The sequence below is a fragment of the Xiphophorus couchianus genome, chromosome 8, assembly GCF_001444195.1.
Source record: "Xiphophorus couchianus chromosome 8, X_couchianus-1.0, whole genome shotgun sequence".
In the NCBI taxonomy this organism is placed as follows: Eukaryota; Metazoa; Chordata; class Actinopteri; order Cyprinodontiformes; family Poeciliidae; genus Xiphophorus; species Xiphophorus couchianus.
Window position 1 is genome coordinate 17,749,035 of NC_040235.1, and position 14,261 is coordinate 17,763,295.

General features: G+C 39.1%; 1 protein-coding gene across 4 annotated transcripts; it reads right to left on the reverse strand.

The window, feature by feature from the left end:
• Positions 1 to 1,698: 1,698 nt before the first annotated feature.
• Positions 1,699 to 13,870, reverse strand: fam78ab (family with sequence similarity 78 member Ab). 4 transcript variants are annotated; one of them, XM_028025982.1, is made up of 4 exons: positions 13,321 to 13,869; positions 12,239 to 12,542; positions 5,938 to 6,428; positions 1,699 to 1,825 (listed from the first exon to the last, which is right to left on the reverse strand). In XM_028025982.1, exons 2-4 carry the CDS (start codon positions 12,499 to 12,501, stop codon positions 1,722 to 1,724), a joined length of 858 nt encoding a protein of 285 aa, XP_027881783.1. In that variant the 5' UTR covers positions 12,502 to 12,542; positions 13,321 to 13,869; the 3' UTR covers positions 1,699 to 1,721. The 4 variants fall into 4 exon arrangements, with proteins under 4 accessions (XP_027881783.1, XP_027881782.1, XP_027881779.1 ...); XM_028025981.1 differs by having other exon boundaries at positions 13,684 to 13,868; XM_028025978.1 differs by having other exon boundaries at positions 12,239 to 13,868.
• Positions 13,871 to 14,261: the final 391 nt, after the last annotated feature.

Genomic DNA, 14,261 nt, shown 5'->3' on the forward strand with positions numbered 1-14,261 from the left:
GCCTTATGTTGTAATTTCCTCACTACCGTGTGACCCAAAGCACAGTGGTCTAGTCTAAGTCAATCAGCATTTTGTAAGTTCTTGCTTCCGTGTCGAATGACAATTATTCCACGGCTGAAAATAATCTTGCACATTAGCAGTTTTCATTTTCACTAGCTACAGTCTCTCCTAATGTTTTACAAAACTAAGTAAAGTTATTTTATGACACATTTCTAAATGGCAGGCATACATTGAAAATGTCAACACACAAAAACTAATATTCCATGGAAACACTAATTACACACCATGATTTAGCAGCTTGTAATAACACCTTGAAGTAGTTATTTCCTGTGTAATATTATCTATCGCCTGCATAGTTGTTGAGTAACTTAGGCCCACTGTTCTTTATAGCTTGATTCAATTCAGTGAGATTTGCCAGCATTTGTTCCTGCATAACTCACATCAGGACACACTACAGTATTTCTGTCATGATGAGATCTACACTTTGACTTGAACATGATATTGTACTTTCCCGCCAGGCACTTTTACTTTGGTTTTATTCATCAGAGTTATAGAAGTTATAATCAGATGCAACTTTGCATAAAGTAAGGCATGCTTCCATTATCTTCCATTAAAGGAGAATGTATTTACTGCTGACCTCTTAAGCCATAGTTTTTGTATGATTTTTCTAATTGTCTCAACCTTCACTGGTTACCTCTGCAGAACCATGCTGGCTAGCAAGTCTTCTCAGATAGATGAGGAGTAATAATTGTTTTTCCAAGATTGTTGCTCATATTATTATTTCACTTTGATATTGTGTAATACAAACAAAGCCTAATGAGGCAGTTTTCCTTCAGATGTGTACAAGCTAAAGACAGTTTTCTTTTCCCATTAGCATAGCATCTTCCATAAAAGCATTTATGGAAGATGCAAATATCAAACATCTTCATTCTTGCTCTATCACCTGCACACCTGTACGTATAGCTCTCCTATACTTCGCCACTCTTCCTACCCTTATTGTTTTCTACCATTATGTCATAATCATGTAATAATAATTTAATAATTTAAGTGATACCAAAAAGTAGAGATATGATGAAATATTCACATCTCAGATTAAAATAAAGAAAGCACAATATTTTCTGTTTTGTATATTTTATTCTTTCATGAAAAAATCTTTCATTCATATATATATATATATATATATATATATATATATATATATATATGTATATATATATATATATAAATAAACATTTATATATATATATATATGGGCTTTGTATCCCTGGTGTTGTGCAGTTTCACAGTTTTAAACAATTGCCAGAACCAACCCATTTTCAAGTATTGGTACACAAAAAAGAACACATTCTGCCCAAAATACTCCAGTGGTGCACTGTGCTTCCAAGAAATCAAACTCATTTTCTTTAGTCATCTTGTGTGCTACATTTGAGAGGGTTACCTTTAAAATGATGAACTGAATTTACTGAAATAATGAGAGAGCCGGACGGCCTATGGAAAGTGGATTTGTCTCAAAATAAAACCAAAAACAAAAGCCAGGAAATGAGGCGAGGGATTCCTGAGTGGTTCAGGGGAGAGCAGATACCTTCTTCACAAAGGAAAGGTAGCTGCCCACAGAAGAACTATGAAGGTGTGAGTTTAGGAGAGGAGATGTCCATTTACTTGGCACACAATCTCACAGACATGATTCAATCCACAGTGTTTCTCTGGGAATATAAAAACATTTATTCAAACCAAGCGGCCACTTCAGGTGCCAGGAGGTTCATGAGGGCATCAGCGTCACACTGCATAGTTTTGGCTCTTGTCCAACATTGGCACATCTCACCATCTGAACAACAAAATTAAAGACCATCAACAAAACAACCCTTCTGCTAAGTCTGGAAGTTTTGTTTTTCCTCTGGCTTTTTTTTTAAGGAAGCACATGTAGCATTGCTGACATTTTTCATTGGTGTGAACACAGCTTACACATTATGATCATGCATGACAGGTTGAGATAAAGAGAAGACACTTAGTGCCCGTTAGCTTCAATCCAACATATAAACACTGATGATTATGGACAAACACACACTCAGTGACCTCTTAAATTCCATTTTTTATTCTTCTTATTATTATTAAAATTCAAATATTAAAACAAACTAAAAATACAAGCTGCACATCTGCACATCACTCCCTAAATATTAGTAGTGAGCAGGTGTGTTGTGTTTATGGCTCTGTTCGCTCGTGCCTGTCGTCGCATGATCCACGTGCCGCCCCCCTCTAAATGAGTACACACTGCCAATGTGACACCGCAGTGACAATCAGATACCGGCCTGCTCCCTTCCCCTCGGGGGGAGGCTGTATGCTGGTGTGGGCTCGCTCAACCCCTGCTTTATGACAAGGACATAACCTCAGCTGTACTTTTGTGTGTGTGTGTGTGTAGGTGTGCGGGCGTGTGTTTGTATGTGGAGGAGAGAAAATGGCAGCAGACAAGTGGAGTATTTACGCTACGTAATGTCCGGCTGGGATCTTGGAACAAAGTCTGTGAAATAGAGTCCTCATGCAGCGGGGTGATGGGATAAAATTAGACAAAAAATAATAATAATAATCTTTTCATAATGTTTGGCTCGCATCCAGGTTGCTTCCAAAAATATGTCTGCGTCGTTTTTATGAGAGGATTGAGTTTGTCTTCACCTTTACATTCAGTCCTCTCACTGTGACAGCCCTTTACTGTTATTATTTGGCCTCCTTAAGCCTGAGCCGTGACTCGAGCTAGTCCAGCTCAGCTCTGTTGGGCCCAAAGAGGGCTTCAGAAAGTGTGTCACTGCATATCTAAATGTGACAGCCGTCCCGCAGTAGCCTGAGCCTCCCTTTTCTTTCACCCGTGACTCAGCCTGGGACTGTGGCCGTCTCATGCCAAGCATGGGTGTCAGCCATGCTTGAAATTAGAAAGTATTTAAGGGATAGTTCATGATCTTTAGAAGTCAAGTCTGGTTAAAAAGTTATCAGCGGACAACGTCTCATCCACAGCAGATAACTGTCTTGGTGTCTTCGTTTACTTGAAATCCGCATTAATCTGTCCCGAAGGATAAATCAAATGGACAGTTCAAGACAGGCCAAAACTAAAGCAGACTTTTATAGTTTTAAAACAGCTCTAATCATTAAATAGTCATAGTGATTTACTGTACGTCAACAGTATTTCACAAACCTTTAAGTCATTGTCACATTTACACAATGTGGTTATTTAAAACAAAATAAAAAAATAATGAATATCTACACAGAAAATGGAGATAGGAGGCAGTGCACCACCAATTAGTTTCCTTTGTGAAACACATGCTAAGAAAGAAGTAAAGCCCTTCCTGTCAGAATAATAACCAAGAAGAAAAGTAAGGCAGCGCAAAAAGTAAAAAAGCGTTCATTCAAGCTGCTATAATATTTACTTGAGAGAAACTTTGACTTCAAATACTTCTGCATTCTCCATTCAGAGTACAGGAAGACCACTGGTAGTGCAACACCTATGTACATTTTCTGAGTAAATAATCATCAGCTTCTTTTTTTAAATAAAAAAATGTAAACATTCTAGCTTAATGGTTTATAAAAACTCCATTTGAATAAACCTCTATGGCGTTTTTGAGATAGGAGTTGTTTTAAGATGGTACACGTCTGCTGTTGTCTCGAACCTTTGTCCCTCTTAGCGTTAGCCTTAGAGAAAAACTCATCTGGATTTATACTGAACCAAAACAGCAAGAGTGTTATCTACTGCAGGGAAGACATTACAGAACCTCAATTTAAAAATTCTGAACTTTGCCTTTCCATGACTTTAAATCCACAGATGAATTTGATCTGTCAATTTTGTCATGTTGTTTGACTTCTAGCGCATTTGCTGCAGGGCCTTCGGAGATTATTCTCCAACAGTGTTAACCCACTTCTGTAGTCAGGAGAACAATTTCAATTGGTTTTCAGAAATGTTCATTCATCTTAAAAAAAATAAATAAATAAATACTTTTTATTTTTTTATATCCACTTTATCCTGTTTTGGGTCACGGGGTGGGTGGGTGAAGCCTCTCCCAGCTGTCGTCAGGATATACTAGCTTTAGTCCAGCCTTAAGATAAAAGAAGCTATGCTTCTATTTTTGCATGTTATGCAAATGAGATAAAATGGCTTAACTGTTAAGCTTCAAAGGCAGTGGCAGTCGCAGTTTTATTATTGTTTTTGGGCAATTCCTGGATGCCGCTTCAGATCTAGAATACTGATATGAGACAAATGCTGCACTTCTCATTCAATTTTCAGAAATGTTTGCATTTAAATAAGAAGTTAAATATATAAACTGGTGAGCCTTATGTGTATTCAATTTGTCTGGTGGTATAAAAATTGAAAAATGAAGAAAAAACAAAATTTCTGTCTCTGGAGGAAGAAAATTTCTGAAGTCAAATTCAGCTCTAATTTTGGTTTCCTCTCAATGTTTTCTAGATAAATGAGCATTGGGTTGTTGAGCACTGATGTTTAGCTGACCGGAGCTCTTTATTCATGCATGTGTGCCTGCGTTAACTCTCGCTGGCGGTAAAATGAAGGGAGACAGGCCCGGCATGCAGCGAGAGCTACGACAGGCAGAGAAGAGAAGTGGGTCATCTATATGCCAGCCGAGCAGTCGGCCTTAAATTCGCCCGCTTCCTGTTCTACTAGTCAGCCCCGACAGCGGAGAGAAAAAAAAAATGTGAGAAAGGGTGGGTGGAGGATACTGTTGTACATGAGGAGTTCCTTCAAAAACAGATTCTTGTTTTTAGTTACACATAAATAAAAACAAAACTGCTCTATGTCCTGTGTAGGCTACAGAGGTAGGAAGAAGCATGGAAGACAAAGCTAGATGAAAACAGACAAGGAGGAAGTAAAACAAAGGCCCTGAGATGGATTGATGCAGTCAATTCTACAACAGCCTATCGGCAGAATAAAGTGACAAAAATTAGGTCAACTGTGCTTTCACTAGATTTTTCTCCAGATGTTCTTAGTTTACTGTGCTAAGTACAACTGATGGCTTCACAGAGCATCTCGTTTGTTGCATAATGCACTTGAAACCCAACACACTGAGTTAGTTTGATTGTGTAACTGTTTTCCACTCATAACGCCGGGTGCTAGACACTGGATTCCTCTACACGTCAAAGATTCTATCTAAAAATTTTCTTTTGTGCTCTGGTTCCAGTCCTAAACCCACACATCCCAGCACCGAGCACCTGGAAGAATTGGGACCGCCGACTAAATAACTGCATTGCACTTCAGTTTAAGGCGAAAACATTTGCAGTGGAAAGCGATGTAAACTTAAGGCAGCATGGATCGAAGATCTAGAATTCCTTAAAAATGACTAAAATCTAAGTCACTCATTGCATTTCGTCATGTAAATAACCAAACAACATAAAACACAAGTGAATGCACCCTCTTCCAGCCTATAACAATAACAATAGTAAAAAAAAAATACGACTTGTATTCGTACACGGCTTGTGCAGCATGTCTGCACACGCGATCATATCTTGCTTATCCTTACCCACAGTCTAATCAGCTGGCTCAGTTGGCCAGAGTGTAAAACTAAAAATGAAACACTGCTTCTGTTCATTTTTTGCATTTCAGCACAGTGAGACCCGACTTATGTTTGAAGGTAGAATGGTTGCAGTGAATTGCAGTAAATTCCTTCCTCAAAAGGATCATCTGCTCCTTTTGTCTGCTGTGGTTTTTTTAACCTCTTTCTTTTGTTTGTCAGTGTTTATTTCTCTAACGTGGGGGACTATAGAGGCAAAGAATTGGGGAGAAAAAAAACAATTAAAAACGGATTAAAGCACTGAGAGGTTGGTGAAAACGGAGAGCGAAACGTAAACAAAACATATAGTTAAGGGATGAAGTGGAGCAGGTATCAAAGGCCAGTCTGGTCAGAGGAGCAGATCAGTATTTAGGTGGGATGACCATCATGGGTTCACCTTTCTTTGGCCGCCACATAAGCACCTGGGCATCATTGGCGTTGGGCTTCACCATGGCGTTGGGGGGGATGGGTTCATTCTTGCCCAGTATCTGAGGCTGTTCCTGGGCCACAGGCTCCTTTAAAACAGCCCTTTGACCCAGAGGCTTCTCTGGGTCCACCTGAATATGAAGCCTCATTCTCCAGCGGACTGTCCGGAGGACAACTGTCTCCGAGGTGGCTTGGTTGATGGCAACCAGCCACGTGGTAAAGCTCTGGTCGCGTTGGATGCTGCTGAGCAGAGGCACATTGCTGTCACTGACTGGTACTCCCCAGGTAACACTGGGGTAAAAATTGTCATTCATGCTGACTGCGAACTTGCTGTCCTTCTTGGTGGGCCCTACCACGGTGCAGGTCTCTGTGGTGTTGCCATACCACGGGTAGTTGACGCCGTCTGAGTCGCTGATTGCTTGGATCTTGCCATCACGCAGGTCTGGAAGCTCCCAACTTGACCTGGATGTTAGAAATAGAGACACAAATGAGGCTTTAAAAAGAAACTTAGCTTTTTTTTCTTTTAAGTAATCAAGGGTCAATGTATGGAAACTGTACTCTGGAAATGTTGAATTTATCTGCTCTCCGATTACAATGTTTGAAATTATGGAGGTGTTATTTTAAATGCAAGGTGACACAGCTATTTAAAAATCTGACAACAATCGGGCAGAAAAACATACATGTAAAAAACAGTTTAAATGAAAACTATTTCCTTCAAAGAGATGTTGGTTATTCATTTCGGCTGCCTCAACAGGTACTGGTCAGTTTGATTTGACCTTCACTATTTTGTACTTTTGTAGTTTTGATTATATCATGCATGGTAGAAGTCTGGTATGAAAAGAAGCCATCAGCTCAAGAACATCAATAGATATTTTGTCAAATTGATGAAGGAGAACTGATCCAGCCAACTTCAGTCCATGATGGGAGAATGTGTAATGGCAACGTTTCAACCTTTTAAGCTTGTTACAGCTGTTTCTCATAGAACATCCTGGATTTATAACTACTGGCAGCCTTTTACAAATCTCTGCAGAATACAAATTGAGACAAATGAATACAGTTAGTAAAGCTAACCATAGCATAGGGGCCTGAAAAATGAGCAAGGAGAGTAACTGCTTCCCCATCTTTAAAAGAGGCAGAACAAGTTTATGTTTTATGCTGCATAATTTTTATTTACTCAAAAATCTGATCAGCCCTTGAAGTCTGAGAGGTTAATTAAGCCTCAGTTAAACAACGGCAAGCTAAAAGAAACCCCTTGAAATTGCTACATTTTGTTCTGTATTGGTTCAGTTGAACTCACACTGTGTAGGAAAGTCAATTTTATTTATTTTTTTTAAGTTGCTTCATCTTAGCGTGAGCTGTCCAGACAGACAGTCATGCACAGGAGAAGTAAATGAATCTGACTGACTTTTTTAGGATAAAAGACAGAGTCACATCTCCCTCACTGAAAATCAGATAAGACACAGCAGAAAACTTTGCACGGCTTTGCAGTATTTAGACCTGGTCTGCAACAGCAATATGCAAACGCACGCAGGTGTCCTCCAAGTCTCTGTTGCAATGACGCTGCCATTTGTAGAAACTCTATTACAGTGACTATTTTCTATCTAATCCAAACTGTTAACTCTTTAATTTAGCTCATTAAATCAGCATTTGTCTGAGACAGCTGAAAGTGACAAAAACACCAAAACCAACAAACCTTTTGAAAAACGACCAGTCTCTTAGTTATTAGTTATCCCGTGTTAACTCAAATCATTTTGACTGTTTTCAATCGGTTAAACACTGTTCAACGGCTACTACTTTCAAGGCAGGTAATTACTTCTTTTTAGCAAGAAACTAGGTCAGACACAATCTTAGCAGACATGACAAAGTTTTAAGAAACATCAGCCTACAATCTCTTATCGATAAATCTCTGCCCATATCAGAACTTCTTAAGATCAGCTTCATTTGACATCAACTTTGACAAGTGGCAGGAAGCCACATACTGAACGAATTCATAGGATTGTGCAGGTAAAGTTTTGATGCAGGGTAGCAGAATTTTCACAATGTGCAAAACAAACGTTCAGGTCATTTATGTTAACTACTCAAAGAAAATACAGCACAACTGATTGCTAAGCAGGCAGTGTGTAGATGCACAATCCAGCCCACTGACTGGTCTGCTGTTTGAGGACTGAGCCGAAGAGCCGTCTCCTGCAGCAGGTATTGATCCGAAAACTTTTGGCTGGGTCACCTTGGAACAGAATATATCTCGCCTTTGAAAAAATTAAAAAGGATCCGCAAAGCTTGGCTACTGTGGCAGAATCACAGTGAGAAGTGTATCAACTGCACAGAGAGATGCTTTGTAGACTCGGCTTTTTAAAAATGATCTCATAATTAAAACATTGTGATTATTATGCTGTCAGTTGAAATGACAACAATGGAAACTTTATTTTGGTTTTGTTGGGGAGAGAACGGTATAAACCATGGTGGAGATACACTTTAACATACCAAAAAGTTGTTTGTGAAGCTTTTATGTGAATGTAAGAGGATGTGTGCCTTACTTTCTTGCTTTCATTCTTTATTCTCAATTATTGACAAGTTCAAAAATGTTAATAGCAACAGTAAAAAATAAATAAATTAGTATGGCCATGACTTAAAGAAATGACCAAATCTTTGATTAAATGACACAAACTGCAAACCAAGTCGCATTTTATGTCCAAGTCACATTTGATGTGTTTTCTTTGTTTTCGGCATTGACAGTAACTCATTTCAACCTTGTTATCTAACAACACAAGAAAGCCGATTCAAAGCCTGACAGCTTAATACTTCTGGTTTTCTTCCTACTGACTTAAAACTACAATACAGTAATGAAATATTTTGACACATACAGCAGGTGACAAAGAACATCTTAAGTGACTCAGTCCCTCTGTTCTGTCCAACATTGATTTTCTGTCTGCAATGTGATAATAGATTACCTTTCGTTCCCTGATTTGGAGGATCAGCAGAATAGAGGCGAAGCAGTGCAATGAGCGGCCACACAACGTACTGCCTCTCTACCCTAAATTTACTTACATGCATTAAAGTGGAAGAAGCTTTATTAAATAAATGCACCTTTTATTGCTGTGGCATGAACTCACACTGAATAATGGAGAAAACAAAAGCGTGGGTGGCAAAATCAGTGGCATCCCTACAATTTCTATTACACAAACTATTAATCCAAGTTATTACAAAAGCATGTGGCGCAAAGCCGATTTTCTCTTAGCTACTCTTCAAAATGGGAAAGCCAAGAAACTGTGCTGTTTATTTAAAGTCTCTCAACTTTAATTTATCACGAAACATATATAAAAATTTCCACACGCCTAAGTCGGAACAAGAAGTAAAACATTCAAGAGCGCTGTCTTCGACTCTTCTATTCAGATGCAGCATTTACTACACCCAGCATCAAAATATTTAAAGGAGACAGGAAGCACCAAGCAGTGAACACAGGTAAACCAGAGTCTGTATCTCTACCCACTCCGGGGCTGTCACTGCGAGTGTGGAAACCACCACCAGTGTCCACTTCCTGTTTGCTTGCCTTTCCGGACAGAAACTCAAGCTTGAAGATTTGTAAGCGGTGCATGTTTTATGATTGCTTCAAAACCACCCAGATTGAATGAATGAATTTGGAACATTGTGCATGATTTTAAGGACCTGACAGGTTTCCTTCATGGGAGACAAAACACATATCTACAACCACTACTAGACCTCTTTGCTGTTTCCTGTTACTTTGCATGTTGTCAATAAGTACAGATACCTACTAAGGTAAGGCAAAGTAAATGTGTCCAAGAGACAGAGTAGACGAGTGTTTACATTAAGAAAACTGAGAAGCCTTTTTGTGTAAAGTCTGAGCTGTAAACAGCAATCTCTTTTTCTTTTCATTTCTACGTGCATGCAAGTATACGCCTGCCTCCTAACAGACGCACACGGGATGTCGAAACCAACCAAACCATACCTCGCAATATCCCAACGGTGCACATGGGAGTGATGAATGTGCACAGAATTCTGAGTGCACCGTCCAAACCCAACAGAGAAATTATCAATATTACCATCCTCAGCTGTTCTGTGCAATTACAGCATGCTGGACCGTTATCACCACCAAAAGCAACTATGTGGTATGAGATTCGAGCAAGGAGAATTCATCTTCTACTGCATCTTGACGGTAACTTTTAAACTCCAGAAAATGGGTATGTGGGGTACTTTTGGGCTGTGGCATTTGCATTTACTAAAATAACTTATTTAGTATATTTTTCTCAAATATCTTCGCCTTCATATAGCGAGATGTAGGCATGACAAAACTTTTTTTACTAATACTGTGAAGGCTGGGCCTATGTATGCTTGAAGACCCTAAGGAGCACAATGAACTGGGTTAATGCACACATCACAGTTGTGGATGAAAACTGAGAAAGTCCAATATCTCCAGTGGCGTTTATCTTATCAGTTTAAAAGTATTTATTGCTCACCATTGCCTGAATTTGCTTTTTCACAGCCTACCTTCATGTCCAACATCATCCAACACAAATAACAATATTACAGCGGTCACAAAGTATTTGATTCCTCCAACCAACAATACCTACTGTATCCCTAAAAAGCTGTTTCTCCCTTACATACAATAAATCTTGAACAGAAGCAGCTTAGTGGCACAAATGAAGCAATAAATACATTTATAAAAACCCCACAAAAATAGTTCTAGAAATACTTAACAAGTCCATGTTCATAATTCGTGCAGGGTGCCCATTACAGGGAGAGACACGAAGGATAAACAACCATACATGCAAACACATATGGGCAATTTAGAGCAACCAATTAACTTAATAGTCCTGTTTTTTGATTGTGAAAGGAAGCTTGAGAATCAAGAGAGAACTTATGCATGACATGCGTAGTAAGAACATGCAAATTATTTATTTTAATAAATAATAAATAAAATAAAAACTATAAATAAAACTATTTTTGGTTTTTATTGACTGTGAGCCATAACCATCATATTTAACAGAAATAAACACTTGAAAAAATATATTTATTTATGTGTAATGACTCCACATTACACATAAGTTCCACTTTTTGAAATAAATTAAAGGAAATAAAGTTTTTGGTGACATTCTGACAGATGCACCTGCAGATTGGGTGAACAAATGAAGCTGAACTTTTAAAGGTTAATGTTTCCTTTTATCCATCTCTCCATCACACACTTGGGAGGATGCACCTTTACTGACACTGAAACGGGGGGCTTACAGGGAAAAGAAACATGTTGGGCCATACACATGGGTGGGGGTGTCTGGCTCTAATCTTAGTGCTGCAGCACTCAGACATCCTCTTCTTTACAGATAAAGTATATTCTGATCAGCGTGTGGTCGCCCACAGTAAATAAGACGAGGACTGCATGTCTGACACACAGGAAACAGAAGAAAGGACAACACTAGTGCTAGCTGTCACTAGGATATGAAAGGTCACAGCAATTATTATTCATCTAAATACTCCCATCTATGTAGCCATAGGTGAGAGCTGTTGCACATTTAGCTTTGAACATGTTAGTCTTTTTTTTTTTTCAGACAATGCAAAAACCCCCACAGGTGTTCTTGTGTAACCCAGATGCTGCAAGAGTTTCACTTCTGAGTGACATTTCCTCTGCCACGTAATTTTAGCATTACTTGTTGCACGAAAACAGGAATTCAAACCTTCAGCCAATGAAATTAAACAAAAAATAGAGAAGAAAAAAAGTCTCCCTGTTGGCAGCTGGGCTCTCACTCTTTCAGTCATTCCCTGCTCTCTGTGTTTTAAGACTGAACAATTATCTTTTAAATTCAAAATACTTTTAAAGATTTTTTTTCTGAAAGGACCACTGTAATTTTAATTGTTTATACATAATTTAATCCTCCTGTTTATAATTTCCTTAAAATGTATTTATTTATACTAGAATGAGACACAGTTCCAATTGGGTGATTTTCTGTTCTACTCAAACTTGGATAATGATATTAAAGTGCAAGTAGCACAGAAAATAATTTCTTATGATATTTTGCCATTTAAATAATAAATTTAATAGTCATTTTTATTATTATTATTATTATTAATACTATGTTATCTAAAAATATATCTAATTTTAAAAAGTAAATTTACATGGATGAATGATTTTATTAAAAGTTCAATTTTATTTCATTTCATTTTACTTTGCTTTATTTTATTTTTACTTTATATTATTTTTACTATATTTTAACACCAGCACTCACTCGTCAAACATGCCAAAAGAGCCAGGCGCATATACTCACATCCCTTTGTCCCGGTAGGTATTGTAGAACATCATCTGGTTACACGCCTGGATCCACCCGATGGTCCACGTCTCTTTGGCCGCTACAGGGGGCACCAGGAGACGCGCATGAGCTCGGAAGTGCGGCGTTCGGTAGCGCAGAACCACGCTGGACGCCTCGTCGATGCTGGTGGGGTTGGAGTCGATGGACGTGTTCAGCTCCAGGACGATAACGCTGTCTCGGAAACTCTTGGGCTTACACTTGAGGCTCTGGATGCAGCCCATTGCACTGAATTGTAACACAGTCCACAAAAGCGCCCAAAGCTCTGGAGAAGGAGGTGGGGGAGAAGAAGAAAGACGCATGGAAACAGCAGGAAGAATCACCATAAGTTTGGACCTACACGCTCCTTTCTCCCTCCCCAACCCTCCAAAAAAAAAAAAAAAAAAAGAAAAAAAAAGGATCTACAAAACCAAAACGCCTTTATATATCAAGAGTGACAAAAATTTGCCATGCGTTGATCCGATACTGTCACAGGAGAGGAAGGCGAGCCGATAGAAAAGCTTCACAGCCGCAGAGCGCATGCTTTCCGGTGCGAAAATGCGACTTCACTTGCAGAAGTTGGGCATCGCAACTTTTTCTGATGCGTGCACTGATGGCCGCATACTGCCAAGATACAAAACAACTGCACGGAAAGGGGATCTAGAGATAGATTTGACAAGATCATTGAGAGGCTGGTGGTAATTCTGACCTAAATTATTAAAAGAACTGCTAATGTTACATCTTGGAGTCAGATTTCCGTTTGTATAATTCATCAGAAGATAATCCGCAGGGAGACGACGACGTCCAAGCCGGTGACATGAATCATGATCAAAGACCGCTGTCGTGGATCAGTTCTTAAAATGAAGTGACTGTCTGAAGCATATATAGGCTATGGTCCACATATTCTTAATTTAGAGTCCCAATTCCGCATGAAAATGTGACTTAACGAGTTAAGACAGCTGCATGTCGGATTAAGGGTTCGTGCAGTGTGAATGCAGGAGTTTTGTCTATTTATAGCCGATTAAAAAGAAGAAGAAAAAAACAGCATGCAAAACGAGGTCTACCTATAAAACAATAGAGTGTAATATATCCAGTGTCTTCAGCGGTGTAAAATTCCTGGAGTGTACAGGAGCGAGGCGTTGACTCGCACAGTTCTTCGGTCAGAGAGGTAATTCCGTTATCCCCCCTCCCGTTATTCTTCTCCACAGCGGCGGCTGCGGTAACCGTCCCGCCGAGAGAGGAGAGCCATCCCCGGCAGAGTTTAAGACTACATCGGCGACATCCAAAGGACACTGCAGGGTCAACGATTTGCCCCCTGTTCCATCGGTAACATAGGACTAGATTTAAAAAAACAAAAACAAAAACAAAAAACACTACAGTCCGAAATAAATAAATGTAAAAAAAAAAAAAAAAAAAGAATGACAGACCTAATCCAAACAATTCATCTTGTCACATTGTTGAAGCCAGTGGGTCGCATGCTAGCATTTCGGGTTGTTATGCAGCTGTTGGAGTGAAATTCCTGAACGAGCTGTCAGATCTCTGTCACCGTCCCATCGTTACAACGGCAGGTTCACCCGGCTGCTCACAGAGCCGCCGGAGAAGCAGCTTTATAAGCATCTCCATGACGACACTTCCGCCTTGAGCAGTGAGCACGCTGGGAAACGTAGGCATCATGAGAATCAACATAATTACTGCATAATAGACAGCTCTCTCTCTATTTTTTATTTATTTTTTCGCTTTCAAGAAAAAAGTACCACATGACGTACCGCATAATACAACTTTTGTTTCTCCCCTTTTCACGTTACAATCCCACTAACTTTATTGTATTTGATTGAGGATTTTTAACAGAACAACATGAAGTAGCATGTAGGTGATGTGAAAGGGCAATGATTTTCTAAATCTTTTGGAAATAAGAATATAAAATGTGCTGCATGCATTTGTATTCAGCCCTCCCGAGTCAATACTTTGTAAAACCACCTTTCTATACAATTACAGCTCCAATTGT

Bases quoted from the DNA above. Each gene is read 5' to 3' on its own strand.
- fam78ab (XM_028025978.1), bottom strand. From the start codon at position 12,603: ATGGTGATTCTTCCTGCTGTTTCCATGCGTCTTTCTTCTTCTCCCCCA. The intron at 6,429-12,238 runs GTGAGTATATGC...TCTAACATCCAG, and splicing joins ACCTACCGGGACAAAGGGAT to GTCAAGTTGGGAGCTTCCAG. The intron at 1,826-5,937 runs GTGAACCCATGA...TTTGTTGTTCAG, and splicing joins TATGTGGCGGCCAAAGAAAG to ATGGTGAGATGTGCCAATGT.